Below are 20061 nucleotides of genomic sequence, written 5' to 3'. Positions count from 1 at the left end.
ACCTGTCTCTGTCCACTGGTGTTTTTATGACTCTTCCAGTGCATTGTGGTCTATACTGACCCGTAGTGACCAGCCCTGGACACCACTTTTCAAGGTGCATTATGGGAAATTTTGAGTGCCTTATTTTTTCACTCACTGGTCCTTCAGATACCACTAAAATGACCCCTAAACAGTGCCCCCTGTGGGAAGAGTGTGGACATTCACACAGTTATACATGCACTGTCCTGTAATGTGACGTAGACACAAAAACAAAAATGATAATAAATATAAATAAATAAAAATCAGCTGTTTGTGACGGTGGAAAGACTGGAGCCTGTGGGGTTTGCACTTTTAAACAGGACGTTAAAGGACCTTAAAACACACCTGAAAAAGTCTAATTTTTGAACAAGCTGCTTTGTTCAGGTGAGGGTTAGATTATTGTTCAGGTGAGGGTTAGATTATTGTTCAGGTGAGGGTTAGGTGTTTGATAACAGAGGAACATAATGTGTTGTTTGTTCTTTGGTTTACTCCACACCTGCTTTTCCATTGGACATAAACCATAGTTTGCCAAATCACCAAACCCACTTTTTATCTACTGCAGGTAACGACTCGAGTGTAGACGGTTTGGTGAACTTTGAGAAACTTCGAATGATCGCCAAAGAAATCCGCCACGTTGTTCGGATGACCTCCGCCAACATGGACCCAGCGCTCATGTTCAGACAAAGGTAAGAACTCGGTAATTACCATAGACTGTGTATATAAATGGACAAAGCTAACGCGCTAGCCACCGCGTTCCTAACAGGAAGTGAGCGTGGGCGCGCTTACGGCTCCACTGACTCAATTTCTGTGTAAAAACTGTGTCCTCTCTCTGTCTCTGCTGCTGTCAGACAGGTCATGATCTTAAATGTTCGTATTAACCCTCAACATGATCCTGGGGTTTTTATTTCACTATTGTGTCCGAAAAAATCAAGATATGAACATGAATAACAGACAAATCAGCGTCTTCTTTCCCCGAGGTCACTCCTACTAGAATTAGCAACAGGTTTGATTGACAGCTTTGGTAAGCGGCGGCTTCCTGCTAAATCAGCGGCGTTAGCTTCAACAGCCTCGCTCCGGATTGGCTCTTTGGTTGCTATGATACTCCTGATCTGAATTCCTGACATGGATCTCGGCTCTAAATTAGCCGCTATAACTGCTCTAACCTCGATGAGCCTCACTTGGAGCCAAACGCTGTGGTGACGTCACACTCACTTAGTCCACTTCTTTATACAGTCTGTGGTAATTACCTTTATAACATTTATAATCTTTTTCCTACAGAGAAAATTATTTGTAAAGTGCATTTTGTCTGCATTTGAAACTGACATTCTTAAAATAATAATAACTATAATTATTTGGAAAGAGAGACATTTAAAATCCATTTCTGACTTCACTACAGTGGTGTGTGACTGCCCCCTGCTGTTTCAAAATCATACTGACTTAAACTGTCAAATGGACACGTGAATGTCGAGTTTTCTGAGATATTATTACTTGGATAAAATGACGTCAGCGCAGAACCTCTATAATATTTAGGGTTAGTACAGATGGGGGCTGTTAAAAGTCATACTGATTTGTGACGTAACGCCGTTTCTAGTCACTAAAAGAAACGACCGGGTTCAACATTTCCCCCATCTGAGAGTATGACATCATCACACGGAGACGAGCAGGCGGCCGACTCACCGGGCGCCTCTCGAGTGACGCCGTTTTCACACATTTTAAACTCAAAAGCAGATAAAACATTCATTCATTCACAGTCATTTCATTTTCTGCTCTGAAATCTGGACATATTCAGTTTGGATGCACAAGCGCGCCCTCTGCTGGTGGTATGGGGAGATCTGTGTGCTTCATCTCAGTCATGTCCCGTTTGTTTGGTGACCTCTACACAGTCCTGTCACCATGGAGATGAACGTAAACTCTAGAGCGACATAACGGCGGTAAAGTACGGCAGCCATGTTTGGACTGTAGAGTGATCTTGGGACTGGACTGCAGTCGAGGGGCGGGAGAGTTTTATTTTTAAAAATCTTGCCTTTGTTTTCATTTTTTCCCCCTGACAATACACAGATTATATATAATTTTCAATAAACCAAAATTGGGTCAAAATGTGCATGTATTTTCTCTTGGATGAGGTTCAAGTGACAGTAAAATGTTGAAGCTATTGAAAAAAAAGTCAAAACTAACCACAAAAGTCCATAAATATCACCTGGTTCAGCATCTTGTTTTGTTTTGTTTTTTCCTTCAATTACCAATTTTATTCCAGGGCCCAGATTAAAGGGCCCAGATTAAATGGCCCAGATTAAAAGGCCCATATTACCCTATTTTCAGATCTATGATTTAATGTCGTTTCCTCGTCACAAACAGACCTGCAGTTGTGTTTTGTTTCATTCACACATGTTTAATACACAAACTGTGCATCTCAAGCTGAAAACACTCTGTTCCACCTTGTGATGTCATCATGTGGTGATACAGGAAGTGCTCCACTGTGTTTTTAAACTCCACACACCTTCATTTCTAGAATCATCTGGATCATTTCACATCTGGAATTGCCGATCTCCACTGAACTAAAGGTAAAACGAGCTGTTCACTTGAAAACTACCACTTGATGACATCACAAGGTGGAACGGAGCGTTTTGAGCTTTGGAGATGTTACAGACGAATAATAAAGTGTAACTCAAACATGTGTGAATGAAACAAAACACAACTCCAGGTCTGTTTTTGATGAGGGAACAGCGTTAGAACATTTTGTGTAATATAGTTAGTTACCTTTAAACTTTAGTCCTTATTTAACGCGGGTCTTCTACAGTTTAAAGATGGCCGCCGCAGACGCCACTCTAGAGTCACGTTCCATCTTTATGTCCTGTCACTGCCACTCCCTTCTTTCACCTTTGACCCTTGAACTTTTGAGTCACGCTTCAATCTTCACACCTCTCGCTTACAGGAAGAAGAGGTGGAAAAGTTTAGGGTAAGTTTGTCCTGGCGCCCCCCTCTGGCCCAAAGTGATACTACAAAAACACTGCCTTTAACCCCACCTTGCATCATGCCCACATCAGCGCATGTTTTTGCCTGTGTTTGTCTTATGTACTTCCATCATTTGCATCAGTGCTTCTAAAACCCTGTATTTAACTGTTTTTCTTAAAATGACAAAAATGGATTTGAATTCGATGTTTAAGTCGGTTTAAGGGGCGTCGTTTGAACGCTGACGTTTTGACACTAAAGAGGCGGAGTTTGCAAAAGGAGCTGCCGTATTTAGTTTAGTCTGGTGTGAATCATGTTTGAATCAAAGCACAGAGGCTGTTTTCTAGACGTTCAGACCATTTTATCCTTTATTCATGTCAAACGTTTGATGTCCACTTAATAATCGATGCTAAAACTACGGTCGTGTTGTGGCTGTAAACATTCACTTATATAAACTCATGTGACGGGTCAGGGTTTTAGAGTCGTCTTTGTGTCAGTGAAACATCCTGGGATAGTGTTAGATTTATTGTCTAAAACTGTGTCCAGAGCCTTGACCCTGAGTCCAGACATTTGACCCTGTGTCCAGAGATTTGACCCTGTGTCCAGAGCCCTGACCCTGTGTCCAGAGCCCTGACCCTGTGTCCAGACTCTTGACCTGTGTCTTGACCCTGTGTCCAGAGCCTTGACCCTGAGTCCAGAGATTTGACCCTGTGTCCAGACTCTTGACCCTGAGTCCAGACTCTTGACCCTGAGTCCAGACTCTTGACCCTGAGTCCAGACTCTTGACCCTGAGTCCAGAGCTTTGACCCTGTGTCCAGAGCCTTGACCCTGTGTCCAGACTCTTGACCTGTGTCTTGACCCTGAGTCCAGAGCCTTGACCCTGTGTCCTGAGCTTTGACCCTGAGTCCAGACCCTTGACCCTGAGTCCAGACCCTTGACCCTGTGTCCAGACCCTTGACCCTGAGTCCAGAGATTTGACCCTGTGTCCAGAGCCTTGACCCTGAGTCCAGACCCTTGACCCTTGAGGCATTTTAGGTTTAAACCAACTGGATTTCAACTTTGCATCTGGCAACACAAACGAGAGAGTCATGTGAGGCTCGTTCTGATTTCTGATTGGATAATGGTCTCGAGCCAAACAAATGTGTCGTCGTGGCCAGTGTTTTTTGGAATAAAGAATAAATCAGTGTTTCAATTGTCATCAGTGAAACATTTGAACACGATTACGGCGTTTCCGGGGACATCGATAGCTCAAGTTTATCAAATTGAAAATGAAAATCTTACATACAGCTCCTTGTTAAGATAAAACCGCCCACAACAGATGGACTTGAGTTAATTTATATCATTTGTGTTTGTTTTCTGTTCGTGCCTTTGTTCTAAGAGTGCGTCTGATCCGATTTGAACCGCCCACTTCTCTCCATGAAACTAAACCCTGGTCATAAAACTCCAGTAGATTTAAACATATTTTGTGTTTGTTTATTTGCTTCATAACTTTCCCCATATGGACCTTGTGCATCTGAATCCTTCCTCCATCTCAGTGTTTTGTTTTGTTGCACGGCTCAGATTTACCTCTCTCCTGGTGCATGTTTTTTTGTTGTTTTTGTTTTAAAAGTTGAACCGTTTTGTTGAATTTTGGATTTACAGGAAAAGAAAATGATCACACTGCACTTTGAACATCTGCATGAGTTAAAATGACTTGAATTGAAATGAAAAAAACTCACCTGAAAATGACCTTCTTTTAAATAATTCAAGTTTGTTTTTTGTTTTGTTTTTTACTGGTGTCAATGTTTTATCCAGTTTATGTTCAGTGTTCAGTTTAATTAAATCGTACAGTTTCAGGAGGGAGAGAAAGTGAAAGTAAAGACGTTATTGTCAGACGGAGGTGGAGGAAACCGGGTCCCCACACGTCCTGGACATTCTGGATAAACTGCAAAAATAATTGGCCTGTTTTCCAGATGTGGAAAATACATGGGAAATTAGAAAACTGGGCCAAATGTCCTGGAAGTTGCATCTTTGTCCTTGAAAATCATGAGTTAGTTACTGCAAAATCCAGGAGAGGACCAGAGACTCCAGGTAGAGCCCACACACACCGTCCACTGCAGCACAACAAACCCACAAACACAGAGGAGTGAAGGAGGAACAGCACGTGGACAAAGCCCTCTCTGCTCGTGGAGATCCAAAATGGGCCTTCAGTAGATCTAAGAGAGATTAAAAAAACGGGACAACAACGGAATCTGAACGTAGAAGGAGAGGAGTAACTATTCCTTACACTGCGGGTGTGTGGTACGGAGCCCCGCATAGAACATTGGCGAAATATAATATTAATGTGTGGCTAAGAGATAATGTCACGTTCCCACACGATATTATCACGAGGGAACGAGATATTTTCTTGAGGGAAGGAGATAATTATTATTGTTCCGATCGCATACAAGCCTCTCTTCCCTTCTTTTAACCACGCTTCCTTTTCTACCTGTATTTCTAGCTCATGTGCGACACCTAGAGGTCGCCTGCTGCACCTTCTTGTCAAAAAAAATGTAACAATAATGTCTATACATATATTTTCACGAGTGCACGAGATATTTAACTTAAAAAATAAAAATGCTGGGGATGAGCTACAATGACATATTAGCGGCGCTTTGGACGGTTATATTTTAAGCAAAAGACATTTCATGAAGATATCTGCGCATGTCTTAATTAACTCGTTCCCTCAATATCACGTTCCCACACGATATTATCTTATCTCGTGGCCACGCGTTAATATTATTTTCGCAAATGTCCTATGCGGGGCTCCGTAGTGTTGGGGAAAACTTAAGAGAATCTTCAGACAGTTTGAGATTCCCGTCTTTTTCAAACCGACAAACACTTTAAGACAAAAACTGGTTCATCCAAAGGACAAAACCCCGAGACACAAACAAAGTAAAGTGTCTCCTCCATTCATTGAAGAGTGAAGTGAGCGTTAAACTGGAGAAACTAAACAGACACTTCACAGGAGAATGAACCGACACTGTCACAAGAGCAGCTCAGGACCACAGTCTGCTGTTCATCTCCATCTCAAAGACACTGACCTCCTTTGAACAGAGTGAGGTTCAGATCTGAGCCACAGAAAAGAAACGGTTTGAGAGGAGAGTTAAAGAAGATATTTTTGTTAGGAAAGAGAATCCTTCCTTGAATAAGAATGAGGCCCTCAGACGTCACCAACCTCCATCTGTAACTTCATCCTCAGACCCAAAGCGAAACAAAAAAACAATAGGACCAGGGTGAGATTATATTTATATTTATACACAGGCTCATAAATCAAAGTCATTTTAACTCATGTAAATGTTTTTGCAGTGTACAAATATCCTCCATTGTCCTGTTCCTCGTTCATAGCAAAAGAAAAATGTAATTCTGTCCATTTTTCTCATGACAAAACTGATAGACGACAGTGGCTCAGTTGGTAGAGCGTTTGTTCTCTGATCTGAAGGCGGTTCGAATCCCGCTCTCGACATAAACATCATTGGTAGAACAGGCAGATCCACTGGCCCACAGTGTGGCAGTGTAAATGGGGGAGTGGTTCCTCGATGTAAAGAACTTTGAGCCTTGAAGGTGGAAAAAAACGGTATAAAAATGGGACCGTTTGTAATTTTTCTTTTGCTATGGACCATGGACGACACAGACCCTAACCCTCGTTCATGTTAAGCTCTGAGCTCATTTCCTCTTTATTTTGCAGGTCTTTGAGCCAGGGCAGCACAAACTCCAACATGCTGGACGTCCAGGGAGGAGGACATAAGAAGCGAGTCCGGAGGAGTTCACTGCTCAACGCTAAGAAACTCTACGAAGACGCTCAGATGGCTCGAAAAGTCAAACAGTATCTGTCCAACCTGAACGTGGAGACGGACGAAGAGACGCACCAAATCATGTCTCTGCAGTGTGAGCCCTCGTACAGCACACGTGAGTGAGAGCGCCCCCTAGAGCACAGGAGTGTGAGCGCCCCCTAGAGCACAGGAGTGAGAGCGCCCCCTAGAGCACAGGAGTGAGAGCGCCCCCTAGAGCACAGGAGTGAGAGCGCCCCCTAGAGCACAGGAGTGAGAGCGCCCCCTAGAGCACAGGAGTGAGAGCGCCCCCTAGAGCACAGGAGTGAGAGCGCCCCCTAGAGCACAGGAGTGAGAGCGCCCCCTAGAGCACAGGAGTGAGAGCGCCCCCTACAGCACAGGAGTGAGAGCGCCCCCTACAGCACAGGAGTGAGAGGAGGCAGAGTAGGGGTAGTAATAACAGCAGTAATGGTGGTGGTGGTAGTAGTAGATAGTTGTACTAGTAGTAGCACTTGTAGTAGTAGTTATAGTAGTAGTAGTAGATAGTTGTTGTAGTAGTAGTAGTAGTAGTAGTTATAGTAGTAGTAGTAGATAGTTGTAGTAGTAGTAGTACTTGTAGTAGTAGTTATAGTAGTAGTAGTAGTAGATAGTTGTAGTAGTAGTAGTACTTGTAGTAGTAGTTATAGTAGTAGTAGTAGATAGTTGTAGTAGTAGTAGTTATAGTAGTAGTAGTAGTAGATAGTTGTAGTAGTTATAGTAGTAGTAGTAGATAGTTGTAGTAGTAGTAGTTATAGTAGTAGTAGTAGTAGATAGTTGTAGTAGTTATAGTAGTAGTAGTAGATAGTTGTAGTAGTAGTAGTAGTAGTAGTTATAGTAGTAGTAGTAGATAGTTGTAGTAGTAGTAGTACTTGTAGTAGTAGTTATAGTAGTAGTAGTAGATAGTTGTAGTAGTAGTAGTTATAGTAGTAGTAGTAGATAGTTGTAGTAGTTATAGTAGTAGTAGTAGTAGATAGTTGTAGTAGTAGTAGTACTTGTAGTAGTAGTTATAGTAGTAGTAGTAGATAGTTGTAGTAGTAGTAGTAGATAGTTGTAGTAGTAGATAGTAGTAGTAGTACTTGTAGTAGTAGTACTTGTAGTAGTAGTAGATAGTTGTAGTAGTAGTAGTACTTGTAGTAGTAGTTATAGTAGTAGTAGTTATAGTAGTAGTAGTAGTTATAGTAGTAGTAGTAGATAGTTGTAGTAGTAGTAGTACTTGTAGTAGTAGTTATAGTAGTAGTAGTTATAGTAGTAGTAGTAGATAGTTGTAGTAGTAGTAGTACTTGTAGTAGTAGTTATAGTAGTAGTAGTTATAGTAGTAGTAGTAGATAGTTGTAGTAGTAGTAGTAGTAGTAGATAGTTGTAGTAGTAGTAGTAGTAGTAGATAGTAGTAGTAGTACTTGTAGTAGTAGTTATAGTAGTAGTAGTAGATAGTTGTAGTAGTAGTAGTACTTGTAGTAGTAGTTATAGTAGTAGTAGTTATAGTAGTAGTAGTAGATAGTTGTAGTAGTAGTAGTAGTAGTAGTAGTTATAGTAGTAGTAGTAGATAGTTGTAGTAGTAGTAGTAGTAGTAGTAGTTATAGTAGTAGTAGTAGATAGTTGTAGTAGTAGTAGTACTTGTAGTAGTAGTTATAGTAGTAGTAGTAGATAGTAGTAGTAGTACTTGTAGTAGTAGTTATAGTAGTAGTAGTAGTTATAGTAGTAGTAGTAGATAGTTGTAGTAGTACTTGTAGTAGTAGTTATAGTAGTAGTAGTTATAGTAGTAGTAGCTCTATCTTCATCATTAATTCCTGTTAATCTTATTTTTTCCTTCAGTGTCGAAAAACTTGAGCGAGCGACGCTCCACCAAGTCGGACGTGTCTCCAGTGTCTCTGCGCTCGGCTCTGCCTTCGGCCAAAACCCAGAACAGAGTCTCACAAGTTCTACAAGTCCAAGTGCCACTCAACCCACTGAACCCACTCAACCCACTGCGCAAAAAGAGCACGGCCAAGGACATAGGCACAAGTACGGCTCCCCACACAGGACAAACCACAGAGCACAGGGACATAGACACAAGTACGGCTCCCCACACAGGACAAACCACAGAGCACAGGGACATAGACACAAGTACGGCTCCCCACACAGGACACACCACAGAGCACAGGGACATAGACACAAGTACGGCTCCCCACACAGGACAAACCACAGAGCACAGGGACATAGGCACAAGTACGGCTCCCCACACAGGACAAACCACAGAGCACAGGGACATAGGCACAAGTACGGCTCCCCACACAGGACACACCGTGGACCTCAGGGCTTCAGAGGCTCCTGTTTTTACACACCAAAACTCCTCATTATCTCATTTGTGGAATATATACTTACAGATAAATACTGAGATAAACAAGAACTACTTTAAACCACTGACACAATAAGAATAATGTGAGATGATCCTAGTAAACCATTTTTAAATCATAAAAAGGCCTGAGCTGCAACACATAAACAGCTCAATGAACTGACAATTAGCCAGAGACGTTTAATATGCAACCCTCTACAGCTCAAATCTTATTTTATTACAACAAAACCACCTAAAAATCTCCAAACTTTTACAAAGAAAATGCAAAAACAAGACTGACCTTCAAAATAAAGTGGTGCAGTTTCCATTTACTGATGGATCATCGTGACAGGTTTAAAATCACATCAGTGCTTTGGATTTTATTGCCATGGACACTCAAAAAGCTTTACATTACCTGGGTTCTCACGCGTCCTGGAAAACCTGGAAAGTAATTGACCTGTTTCAGACATGGAAAATAAGAAAAAAGTCCAAATGTCCTGGAAAATCAAACTTTAAAACCCAAAATGCAGGAAATGACCCAAAACCCCCTCATCTTGTAATCTAGTTGTATTAGAAAATGATGATTTGAGGCAAGGCAAAGCGTGGGAACTGTGATTGCAGTACTCACTCCCCCCACACGGTGGCGGTGGTGAGCTCCTGTTGTAAGTGCAGTTTATATTGATGATCGTGTTTTGATCAGCTGTTGGTTTTTCCGCAGACTCGGGCTCTCCACAGGTCGTCAAGAAAGCTCCAGGCCCCAGCACTGAGGAGTGGAGCAGTCTGAATGTGACCTCCAGCCCAACTGTGTCCCCACAAGGCTCCCCCAGAAAGGGTACGGACCGGGACTGGACCGGGATTACAGTGGGACTACAGTGGGACTACAGTGGGACTACAGTGGGACTGAAGCGGGACTGAACTGGGACTAAAGCGGGACTGAACTAAGACTAAACAAGGACTGAACTGGGACTAAAGTGGGACTAAAACGGGACTGAACCGGGACTGAACCAGGACTAAACCGGGACTAAAACGGGACTGAACCAGGACTAAACCGGGACTGAACTAGGACTAAACCGGGACTAAAGCGGGACTGAACCGGGACTAAACCAGGACTAAAACGGGACTGAACTGGGGCTAAAACGGAACTGAACTGGGACTGAACCAGGACTAAACCGGGACTAAAACGGGACTGAACCAGGACTAAACCGGGACTAAACCGGGACTGAACTAGGACTAAACCGGGACTAAAGCGGGACTGAACCGGGACTGAACCAGGACTAAACCGGGACTAAAGCGGGACTGAACCGGGACTGAACCAGGACTAAACCGGGACTGAACCAGGACTAAACCGGGACTGAACTAGGACTAAACCGGGACTAAAGCGGGACTGAACCGGGACTGAACCAGGACTAAACCGGGACTGAACCAGGACTAAACCGGGACTGAACCAGGACTAAACCGGGACTGAACCAGGACATAAACTCATAGTCCAGTTGGTTGAGTCTCGTCCAGTTGAGTTTCTTGTTTTGTCTTTGCAGTCGGTGGACCACAGAAGAACTGCAGCCAAATGAATCTGTCCGGCTCGTCATCGTCACTGACCAGCGACGCTAGCACCAAGGCTAGCACGATTAGCCTGCGCAGCTACGGCATAGGTGGGGCCCATCTCCACAAAAGGATCCTACTCATGACTAGACAGCACAGCGAGGCTAGCAGCGACAGGGAGGGAGAGCAAGAGGAACCAAGCCCACGAAGCAAACAGGCCACTCAGGGAGGAGAGCAGAGACGAGGGAGGTGGAGGCGCAAAGTCCACCATGAAACTGCAGGGCTAATGCCAACAGCTAGGCCGCTAAGTCCGACTGACCAATGCACAGAAGAGGGTCCGGTTTTCCCAATAAGCCCCAAACCTCCAAAGACCACCATGAGAAAACACATTCTGTCTCCTTTTAAGACGCTGAGGGAGAGGAGTGAGTCAAGGGAGAGGCTGCAGGTCCCCAAAGCAGCTCCAGAGCAGAGGGGGGCAGAGGGAGAGAGCAGCCCAGAAACAGAGCTCAAACCCAGACGGTCGCTCAGCCCCAACCCCTTCACCTGGCTCTGCGTGGACAAGAGCACGAGGAGAAAGACAGTCTGAGATACAGGGACACACAGGGACTTAACTGGGTCTAAAACCAGGTCTAAAACCAGGTCTAAAACCAGGTCTAAAACCAGGTCTAAAACCAGGTCTAAAACCAGGTCTAAAACCAGGTCTAAAACCAGGTCTAAAACCAGGTCTAAAACCAGGTCTAAAACCAGGTCTAAACCGTTACTAAACCGGGTCTAAAACCAGGTCTAAACCGGGACTAAACCGGGTCTAAACCGGGACTAAACCAGGACTAAACCGGGTCTAAACCGGGTCTAAAACCAGGTCTAAAACCAGGTCTAAAACCAGGTCTAAACCAGGTCTAAACCAGGTCTAAACTTGATTTAAATCAAGTTTAGTCCCGGTCTAGTCCCGGTCTAGTCCCGGTCTAGTCCCGCTCTAGTCCCGCTCTAGTCCCGCTCTAGTCCCGCTCTAGTCCCGCTCTAGTCCCGCTCTAGTCCCGCTCTAGTCCCGGTCTCGTCCCGGTCGCGTCCCGCTCTAGTCCCGGTCTAGTCCCGCTCTAGTCCCGGTCTAGTCCCGGTCTAGTCCCGGTCTAGTCCCGGTCTAGTCCCGCTCTCATCCCGCTCTCGTCCCGGTCTCGTCCCGGTCTCGTCCCGGTCTCGTCCCGGTCGCGTCCCGCTCTAGTCCCGGTCGCGTCCCGCTCTAGTCCCGGTCTAGTCCCGGTCTAGTCCCGCTCTAGTCCCGGTCTAGTCCCGGTCCAGTCCCGGTCCAGTCCCGGTCCAGTCCCGGTCCAGTCCCGGTCCAGTCCCGGTCCAGTCCCGGTCTAGTCCGGGTCTCGTCCCGGTCTCGTCCGGGTCTCGTCCCGGTCTCGTCCCGGTTTAGTCCCGGTCTAGTCCCGGTCTAGTCCCGGTCTAGTCCTGGTTTAGTCCTGGTTTAGATCAAGTATAACTTAATCTAATCATAATCTAAATTACACAGATTAAATTCCATCTTGTTCCTTTTGCTCGTCAGGATCAGGTCCCAGTTTCAGCCTCATGCAGATTCACACAGTTCAACTGTTATGAACATTTCAGTGGACTTTTAATTATCAGACACTTGTCCCTAAATGTGAAACTGAAGTTGAAACGGTGTCGATGTCTCACTTTTTAGATGAAATAATTTGTTTACGACGCAAAATATTCTGAAGGTTTAATGTTTTTTCCATTTTGGTTGTTGTTAGAAAGTGCATTGATCGAACACTAGATGGCAGTAGTGCACTTTAGACTGGCTTGTTTCAATGTTGTATTTTTGCAGGAAGAAAATCTTGTCCAATTGTATTTTTGGTATCTATTACTTTCAGACAGACGTAGACTAGTGGTACATGTTGGTACTGCAAGATGTTTGGGTTTGAAACTTCAGTGGAGTTATACAGAAGGATTTATTAAAGTTTAACTCCAAAAATGAGCCAAAATGATGATTAATTCTGAATAGTGAATTTTCAGCGTGACATCGTTGTCTCAGATCCAATCCAAATCCCTTCTCTAAATGTTTTTGTGTTTAATACGTCACAAAAAGAAGCAGGGAAACCTTAGCTCTGTTCATTTTTCAGATTTTTATTCCCCAAATATGTACAACTTAAATGTTTTTTTGGAGAATTTGAACGTTTACAAAGAAATTATTGTTGGTTTTCTACAGTTTAACACAGCGGTAAGTATTTATAAGAAGACGGATTTAGATTTGTAGCAGTTTCCTCCAATACATTTTTCATTTGAACATTACAAACCATATTTATATAATCATCATTAGTTAAAAAAATACAACAGGAGGATGGGAGGGCATCTGACACAGGGATACAGGAGGATGGGAGGGCATCTGACACACATTCTGCCTCTCGTCTCCAGGTTACGCGCTGCTGCCGCCCGGGAGAGCTGAGAATCTATCCGACTCCAGCCACAGCGAGATTTCGAGTATCTGTTCTGTCGACTCGAATCCCACCGCCTCAGACGACAGGGCGAGTAGTACGAGGACCTGTACGAATACTACTACTACTACTACTACTGCAAATACTGTGTGTACTGCAGTACCAGAGAGCACACCCGCAATATACGCACACTCCAGTCTGGACTACAGCCAGCCCAGCACAAGGTGAGGACAGGACTCTTCATGCTTAAAGGTGCACTGCGGGGCTTTTCTGGAGGAGCGATGCACGATTAATCACAGTTGATTCTTTAGGACCCTCCTCTTTAGGACGCTCCTCTTTAGGACGCTCCTCTTTAGGACGCTCCTCTTTAGGACGCTCCTCTTTAGGACGCTCCTCTTTAGCACTCTAATTTTAAGGACACTCCTCTTTAGGACTCTTCTCTTTAGGACGCTCCTCTTTAGGACGCTCCTCTTTAGGACGCTCCTCTTTAGGACGCTCCTCTTTAGCACTCTAATTTTAAGGACACTCCTCTTTAGGACTCTTCTCTTTAGGACGCTCCTCTTTAGGACTCTCCTCTTTAGGACTCTGTTCTTTAGGACGCTCCTCTGTAGGACACTCCTCTTTAGGACGCTCCCCTTTAGGACGCTCCCCTTTAGGACGCTCCTCCTTAGGACTCTCCTCTGTAGGACGCTCCTCTTTAGGACGCTCCCCTTTAGGACGCTCCTCTTTAGGACGCTTTTCCTGATCAGGATGACTCCGCCTCATAAACACGGATCGTTAAAGATCCTTTGCTCCTCGGAGAATAAACTGCCTCGCCATAAAACAGATGTGGCTTGTAAAAAGGCCATGGTTTTATTGAGTGGAGCCCAGTAAAAGTCCGCACATAAATTAGACAGCTGTGGTCTCACTGATACAGATATTTTTAATGTTTTTTATTCCTAAACATGTCACAGGTGAAGAAGCAGAGACTGTAGAGAATATTATAATAATATATAGACATTATGTAGATATTATGTTGACATTATACAGGTGTTATATAGGCATTATATAGACATTATTTAGACATTCTATGGGTATTATGTCGGCCGTAGATTATTTTTTTATGTACATTTGTAAACCTTTAGCATGTTGGTTTATGGTATGAGTTTAAAACTCCTCACTGTTGCTCTCTATGTAAAAGTTGCTCTTGTTTCTGTCTTTTCTCCTCAGCTCCTCTCTTCTGGCTCGCGGCTGCCTCTCTCGTGTCGCCCCCTCTCTCTCCTCAGAAGACCTGACCTCCGACCCCTCGTCTCAGGCTGCGGACTGTGCGGCCGACAGCGGGCGGGGCAGCTGGACTTCCTGCTCCTCCAACTCCCATGATTCCTTTCAAAGCCTGCCGGCCTCCTCCTGCCGCCCCTGGGACCACGGCACCCACGGGCACCCCCTGACTCTCTCCCTACCCCACGCACACGTCCCCGGGTACAGGCAGACTCCCCTGGCCGCGCCCATAGCGGAGTCCAACCCCGGCGGGCACGGCAGCTATGTTTGGGCGGGTAACAGTCAGCAGGAATCCCGGGACTCAAACTTGCACCTGTCGCGGCAGAGCTGGGCGTCGTCCAGCTCGTTATCAGACACTTACGAAGGGAATTACGGCACGGTGAAAAGGCGGAATACTTCAGAACACCCCGCGTCCCCGACCAATGAGGAGGCAGGACAGAGCACAGACCCCGCCTACAAAACGGTCACCTCCAGCACAGACAAAGGCCTGATCGGTGAGGGACCACAGTCGTGTCTATTGTTTTAGAAGAGCTGGGAATATATTTGTTTTTCAGATTGAAATGTTCTCCTCTGATCTTCACTCCTTAATTTGTGGAAGTATTTGTACTAATAATAATAATAATGATAATAATAATAATGCCTTAAACTTTGTGACCACCAACGCACACCACAGTCATACTAGGCAAAGTGTGTGAAGTGTCTTGCCTAAGAACACAACAACAGAAAATTGACATATCAGTGGAGGACATTTCTGAGTCAGATGTTTGAGTTTTATGGAAACGTGTGGATGGAGATTCACATTTCTTGACACATATTTCAACTTTCATGTTCATAGTTTACATGTTTTATTCTGTTTCTGCTCAGATTTCATGAGACTTTTGTTCTGTTTAGCATTGAAGACATTTATTCCATGTCGTTTGCATTTTCAAAAGGCATCGCTTAATAGTTTACATGTTTAATATTTACACATTTAATAGTTTACATGTTCAATAGTTTATAATAGTTTACAGGTTTAATATTTACTTATTAGTTTACACTTTTAACAGTGTAATACTTTACACCTTCAGTTTACGTTTACATGTTTAGTAGTTTATAGGTTTAGTAGTTTACATTTAATAGTTTACACATTTAATAGTTCATATGTTTAATATTGCATTTAATATTTTACACATTAAATAATTTACATGTTTAATACTGTACATATTTAATAGTTTACACGTTTCATAGTTTATACGTTTCATAGTTTACATATTTAATAGTTTACACGTTTAATATTTTACACATTTAGTAGTTTACATGCTTAATAGTTTACATTTAATAGCTTATACGTTTAATATTACATTTCATAGTTTACACATTTCATAGTTTACATGTTTAATACTTTATATGTGTAATAGTTTACAGGTTTAATATTTACTTATTAGTTTACACTTTTAACAGTGTAATAAAGTACACATTCAGTTTACGTTTACACCTTTAATAGTTTACGTGTTTAAAAGTTTGTGTTCATTACTTTAAAGGTTTAATAGTTTACACATTTAATAGTTTACACGTTTAATAGTTTACACATTTAATAGTTTACACGTTTAATAGTTTACACATTTAATAGTTTACACGTTTAATAGTTTACACATTTAATAGTTTACACGTTTAATAGTTTACACATTTAATAGTTTACACGTTTAATAGTTTACACGTTTAATAGTTTACACATTTAATAGTTTACACATTTAATAGTTTACACGTTTAATAGTTTACACATTTAATAGTTTACACGTTTAATAGTTTACACGTTTAATAGTTTACACGTTTACAGTTCAAGGTTCGAGTTCAAATGAAAAACCTCTGAGGTTTAAAAATGAACCAAAATTCTACCTTGAAATTAGTTTAAAATTTCATAATCTATGTTTTATTCTGAATCTCAAACAAACTGTGGACTAGGACTAGACCCGGGTTTAATTAGGACTAAACCAGGTCTAAACCAGGTCTAAACCAGGTCTACATCAGGACTAAACAAAACTAGACCAGAACTAAACCAGGACTAAACTCATTGGTTTTATCTTTTTGTGTTTTCACTGCATGTTTAGAGTCTGTCAGTAAAACTTCATCTTAATTTAATTTATCCATTATTTGTGTCTCCCCTCTGCGTTTTCTCTACCTCTCCTCCTCCTCTGTCCTCCTACTCTTTCCTGTTTCTCCTTCTTCTCCTCCTCCTCTCCTCTACTCTTCTCCTTCTCTCCCTTTCCTCTCTCTTCTTCTCCCCTCTCTTTCTCCCTTTTCCTCTCTCGTGCCTCCCCTTCTCTCTCCTCCTGAACCCTCCTCCCTCCTCTCATCCCTTCTTCCCCCTTCTCTCACTTTCCCCTCCTCCTCCCTCCTTTCTCCTTTTTTCACCTTCTTGCTTTCCTCTCCCTCCTCTCCCTCTTCCTGTCTCCTCTCGTCCCTTCTTCCCCCTCTCCTCTCTCTGCTCCTCCTCCCTCCTTGCTTCTTGTCTCTTCTCCTTGCTTTCCTCTCCCTCCTCTCCTCTTCTCTCTCCTCTCGTCCCCTCTTTCCTCTGTCCTCTTGTCCTCTCTCCCTTCCTCTGTCACCCACTCCACTCCTCCTCGTCCTCCATCTTGTTTTTCTTTTGTTCTTCCATCCAGTGTACTGTATCACGTCTCCTTCCAAAGATGAGAGATTCAGAGCTGCCCCTCCCACCCCTCCAGGATACCAGGGGCTGGCTCTGGGGGACCTGGCCCTGTCCGACGGGACGGTGGCGGCCGCTTTACCCCGGAACCCCCTCCTCAAACCCCCCGAGTACACCGTCGCCCTGCAGAGGAGTAAACTACTGCAGCGCCCCCTCCTGACGACACCAGGGCACAGCAGGCCGGCCTCCATCTGTGTCCCCCCGCGTGGACTGGACAGTGAGGACGGTATGTGTTTATTTCCATTAAATATACAGAAAAAGACACTTAACGTGAAGGACGGGTGGAGTCGAGTTCCATATTTATAATTCCGAACGCGAGTATCATAGCAACCAAACAGCCAATCAGGAGCGAGGCTGTTGAAGGTAACGCCCCTTCCCACTGGTTTAGCAAAGAGCGGCCACTTAGCAACGCTGTCAATCAAACCTGTTGCTAACGCTAGAGGGAGTGACCTCGGGGAAAGAAGGACCTGATTTGTCTGTTATTAATGTTCAGACCTTGATTTACAGACACAAAAGTGAAATAAAAACCCCAGGATCATGTAGAGGGTTAATACGAACATTTAAGACCAGAATGAGTCAGAGAGAGACAGAGAGAGAGGACACAGTATTTCAATAGAAAGTGAATTGGAGCCAGAGGTGTGCCCACAATTACTTCCTGTTTGGAACACAGCGGCTTTATGGTGTTAGCATGTTAGCTTTATCCATCTAAATAAAAACCTGTTTGTTTCCTCCTCCAGATGAACAGGTGTCTGCAGTCTAGAGACAGACTCACAATGATGACCTCAGACTGACCCCGAGCCCATCGTCCAATCACGTCGCAGCATCCTCCCACGGACCATAATGCACCACCCCCCCCCCCCCCCCCACGGAGACAAATATCATCTCTTTAATGAACGAGAGAAAAAGACTTTTTAAAAAAACTCTTTGAATCAAACTGAAAAATATGAACAAAGAAACGAAGGAAGCAGTTTGGACGTTTTGAGAAGCTCCACAGACCTCCACGGGCGGCCATTTTGGATCGGTTTCACATGTACAGTTTGCGTTTTGTACAGTGTTTTTTTGCAAAGTGAGATTAGCTACGAGCAAAAGGGACACGAAGCTAGAGCTAGTTTTTAAAAAGTATTATGAGATCTGTTCTGTCTTTTGCAGTCGATTCCAAAACAAGTTGAATGTAAATAATGTGAGATTTTAAAGGGTTTTACGGTCGTGATGGAAGGGCATCCGACTTAAAAACCCACGCACAAATGTGGCTCTCAAATTTCAGGCCTAAAAAGCAGAATTATGACAACTGGAGCAAACACAGTAGAGACTCATTACAATATTTAGTCTTATTTAGTGCAAAGGTGAGATTTTGAGGTTTTACGTTCAAAAGTCTAAACTATTTTGTTTTAAATGACTAATTGCTATGGCAACAGTGTTAAAATGTCATCATCGTGAAAGCCATGGACAGATGGAACAGAACCTGATTGAAAAAGTGACAGGATTTTAATGTTTCACCAAAGACCAAAAGTTGTGATGTTTCCTGGCCAAATGTGACCATGAAAACGATTCAAATAATAATTAAACTGAACTGACAACACCGTAAATATGAGTTTAAGTTTAAATAGAGCTGCGAGATGAATCACACTCAAATCAAAATCACTATTTGAATCAGCGCAGTCAGCAAATCAAAAAGGCTGCGGTTTTTGAAGCGCCTCAGTGTTTTTGTGCGTTTAAACGTCTGACCCTGTGGTTTACCTCGACAAACATGTTCTGAAATGAGCTTCTTGTTTTTGTCACTTCAGTTTCAGTCTTTCGTCACTTCTCCTGGTTTAAAATGTGAAGTTTGAACAAAATCCTTTTATTAAAACATAAAATTCAAATCTAATCTCAAAGTTTGTCAGAAAAATCTAAGACTTTTTTTTTTTTTTTCCCCAAAATCGTTCAGTCCTTTTTTCTAACATCAAAATATTTTCAGTGTAAACTCCAGTTGTCGTGGTTGGTGCTAGCGTTAGCATTAGCATCTGGGATCTCTAAAGAGTGCTAGCGTTAGCATTAGCATCTGTGATTTTCGTAGAGTCGTGTTGTTTGTGTTAGCACTTATTGTACTTTTTCTTGTTCTTTTATCGAGCTTTAAAATCCAGCCCCGCCCCCGTCTCTCTCCTCCTCTTTAAACTCCGCCCCCGTCTCTCTCCTCCTCTTTAAACTCCGCCCCGTCTCTCTCCTCCTCTTTAAACTCCGCCCCCGTCTCTCTCCTCCTCTTTAAACTCCGCCCCGTCTCTCTCCTCCTCTTTAAACTCCGCCCCGTCTCTCTCCTCCTCTTTAAACTCCGCCCCGTCTCCTCCTCTTTAAACTCCGCCCCCGTCTCCTCCTCTTTAAACTCCGCCCCCGTCTCTCTCCTCCTCTTTAAACTCCGCCCCCGTCTCTCTGCTCCTCTTTAAACTCCGCCCCCGTCTCTCTGCTCCTCTTTAAACTCCGCCCCCGTCTCTCTGCTCCTCTTTAAACTCCGCCCCCGTCTCTGGCTCCTCCTCTTTAAACTCCGTCCCGTCTCTCTCCTCCTCTTTAAACTCCGCCCCCGTCTCCTCCTCTTTAAACTCCGCCCCCGTCTCTCTCCTCCTCTTTAAACTCCGCCCCATCTCTCTCCTCCTCTTTAAACTCCGTCCCGTCTCTCTCCTCCTCTTTAAACTCCGCCCCCGTCTCCTCCTCTTTAAACTCCGCCCCCGTCTCTCTCCTCCTCTTTAAACTCCGCCCCGTCTCTCTCCTCCTCTTTAAACTCCGTCCCGTCTCTCTCCTCCTCTTTAAACTCTGCCCCCGTCTCCTCCTCTTTAAACTCCGCCCCGTCTCCTCCTCTTTAAACTCCGCCCCCGTCTCTCTCCTCCTCTTTAAACTCCGCCCCATCTCTCTCCTCCTCTTTAAACTCTGCCCCCGTCTCCTCCTCTTTAAACTCCGCCCCCGTCTCCTCCTCTTTAAACTCCGCCCCGTCTCCTCCTCTTTAAACTCCGCCCCGTGTCTCTCCTCCTCTTTAAACTCCGCCCCGTCTCCTCCTCTTTAAACTCCGCCCCC

The 20061-nt window shown here is 43.9% G+C and overlaps 1 protein-coding gene across 4 annotated transcripts in view; it reads left to right on the top strand.

Annotated features, from left to right (window-relative positions):
- Nucleotides 1–18138, top strand: part of LOC117381185 (rap guanine nucleotide exchange factor 6-like) — a 131755-nt gene extending 113617 nt beyond the window's left edge. For all 4 annotated transcript variants that reach the window (XM_033978084.2, XM_033978085.2, XM_055226589.1 and 1 more), the window contains 9 exons: nucleotides 581–704; nucleotides 6674–6894; nucleotides 8607–8795; nucleotides 9824–9937; nucleotides 10641–10754; nucleotides 13060–13303; nucleotides 14289–14830; nucleotides 16976–17245; nucleotides 17757–18138. In XM_033978084.2, coding sequence (XP_033833975.2) covers nucleotides 581–704; nucleotides 6674–6894; nucleotides 8607–8795; nucleotides 9824–9937; nucleotides 10641–10754; nucleotides 13060–13303; nucleotides 14289–14830; nucleotides 16976–17245; nucleotides 17757–17779 — 1841 coding nt within the window. In that variant the 3' untranslated portion in view covers nucleotides 17780–18138. The remainder of the gene's footprint in view (nucleotides 1–580; nucleotides 705–6673; nucleotides 6895–8606; nucleotides 8796–9823; nucleotides 9938–10640; nucleotides 10755–13059; nucleotides 13304–14288; nucleotides 14831–16975; nucleotides 17246–17756) is intronic.
- Nucleotides 18139–20061: the final 1923 nt, after the last annotated feature.

This window comes from Periophthalmus magnuspinnatus, chromosome 14, assembly GCF_009829125.3.
Source record: "Periophthalmus magnuspinnatus isolate fPerMag1 chromosome 14, fPerMag1.2.pri, whole genome shotgun sequence".
Lineage (NCBI taxonomy): Eukaryota > Metazoa > Chordata > Actinopteri > Gobiiformes > Gobiidae > Periophthalmus > Periophthalmus magnuspinnatus.
The sequence above is the reverse complement of the archived record's forward strand: the minus strand, read 5'-3'. Positions and strand labels throughout refer to the sequence as shown.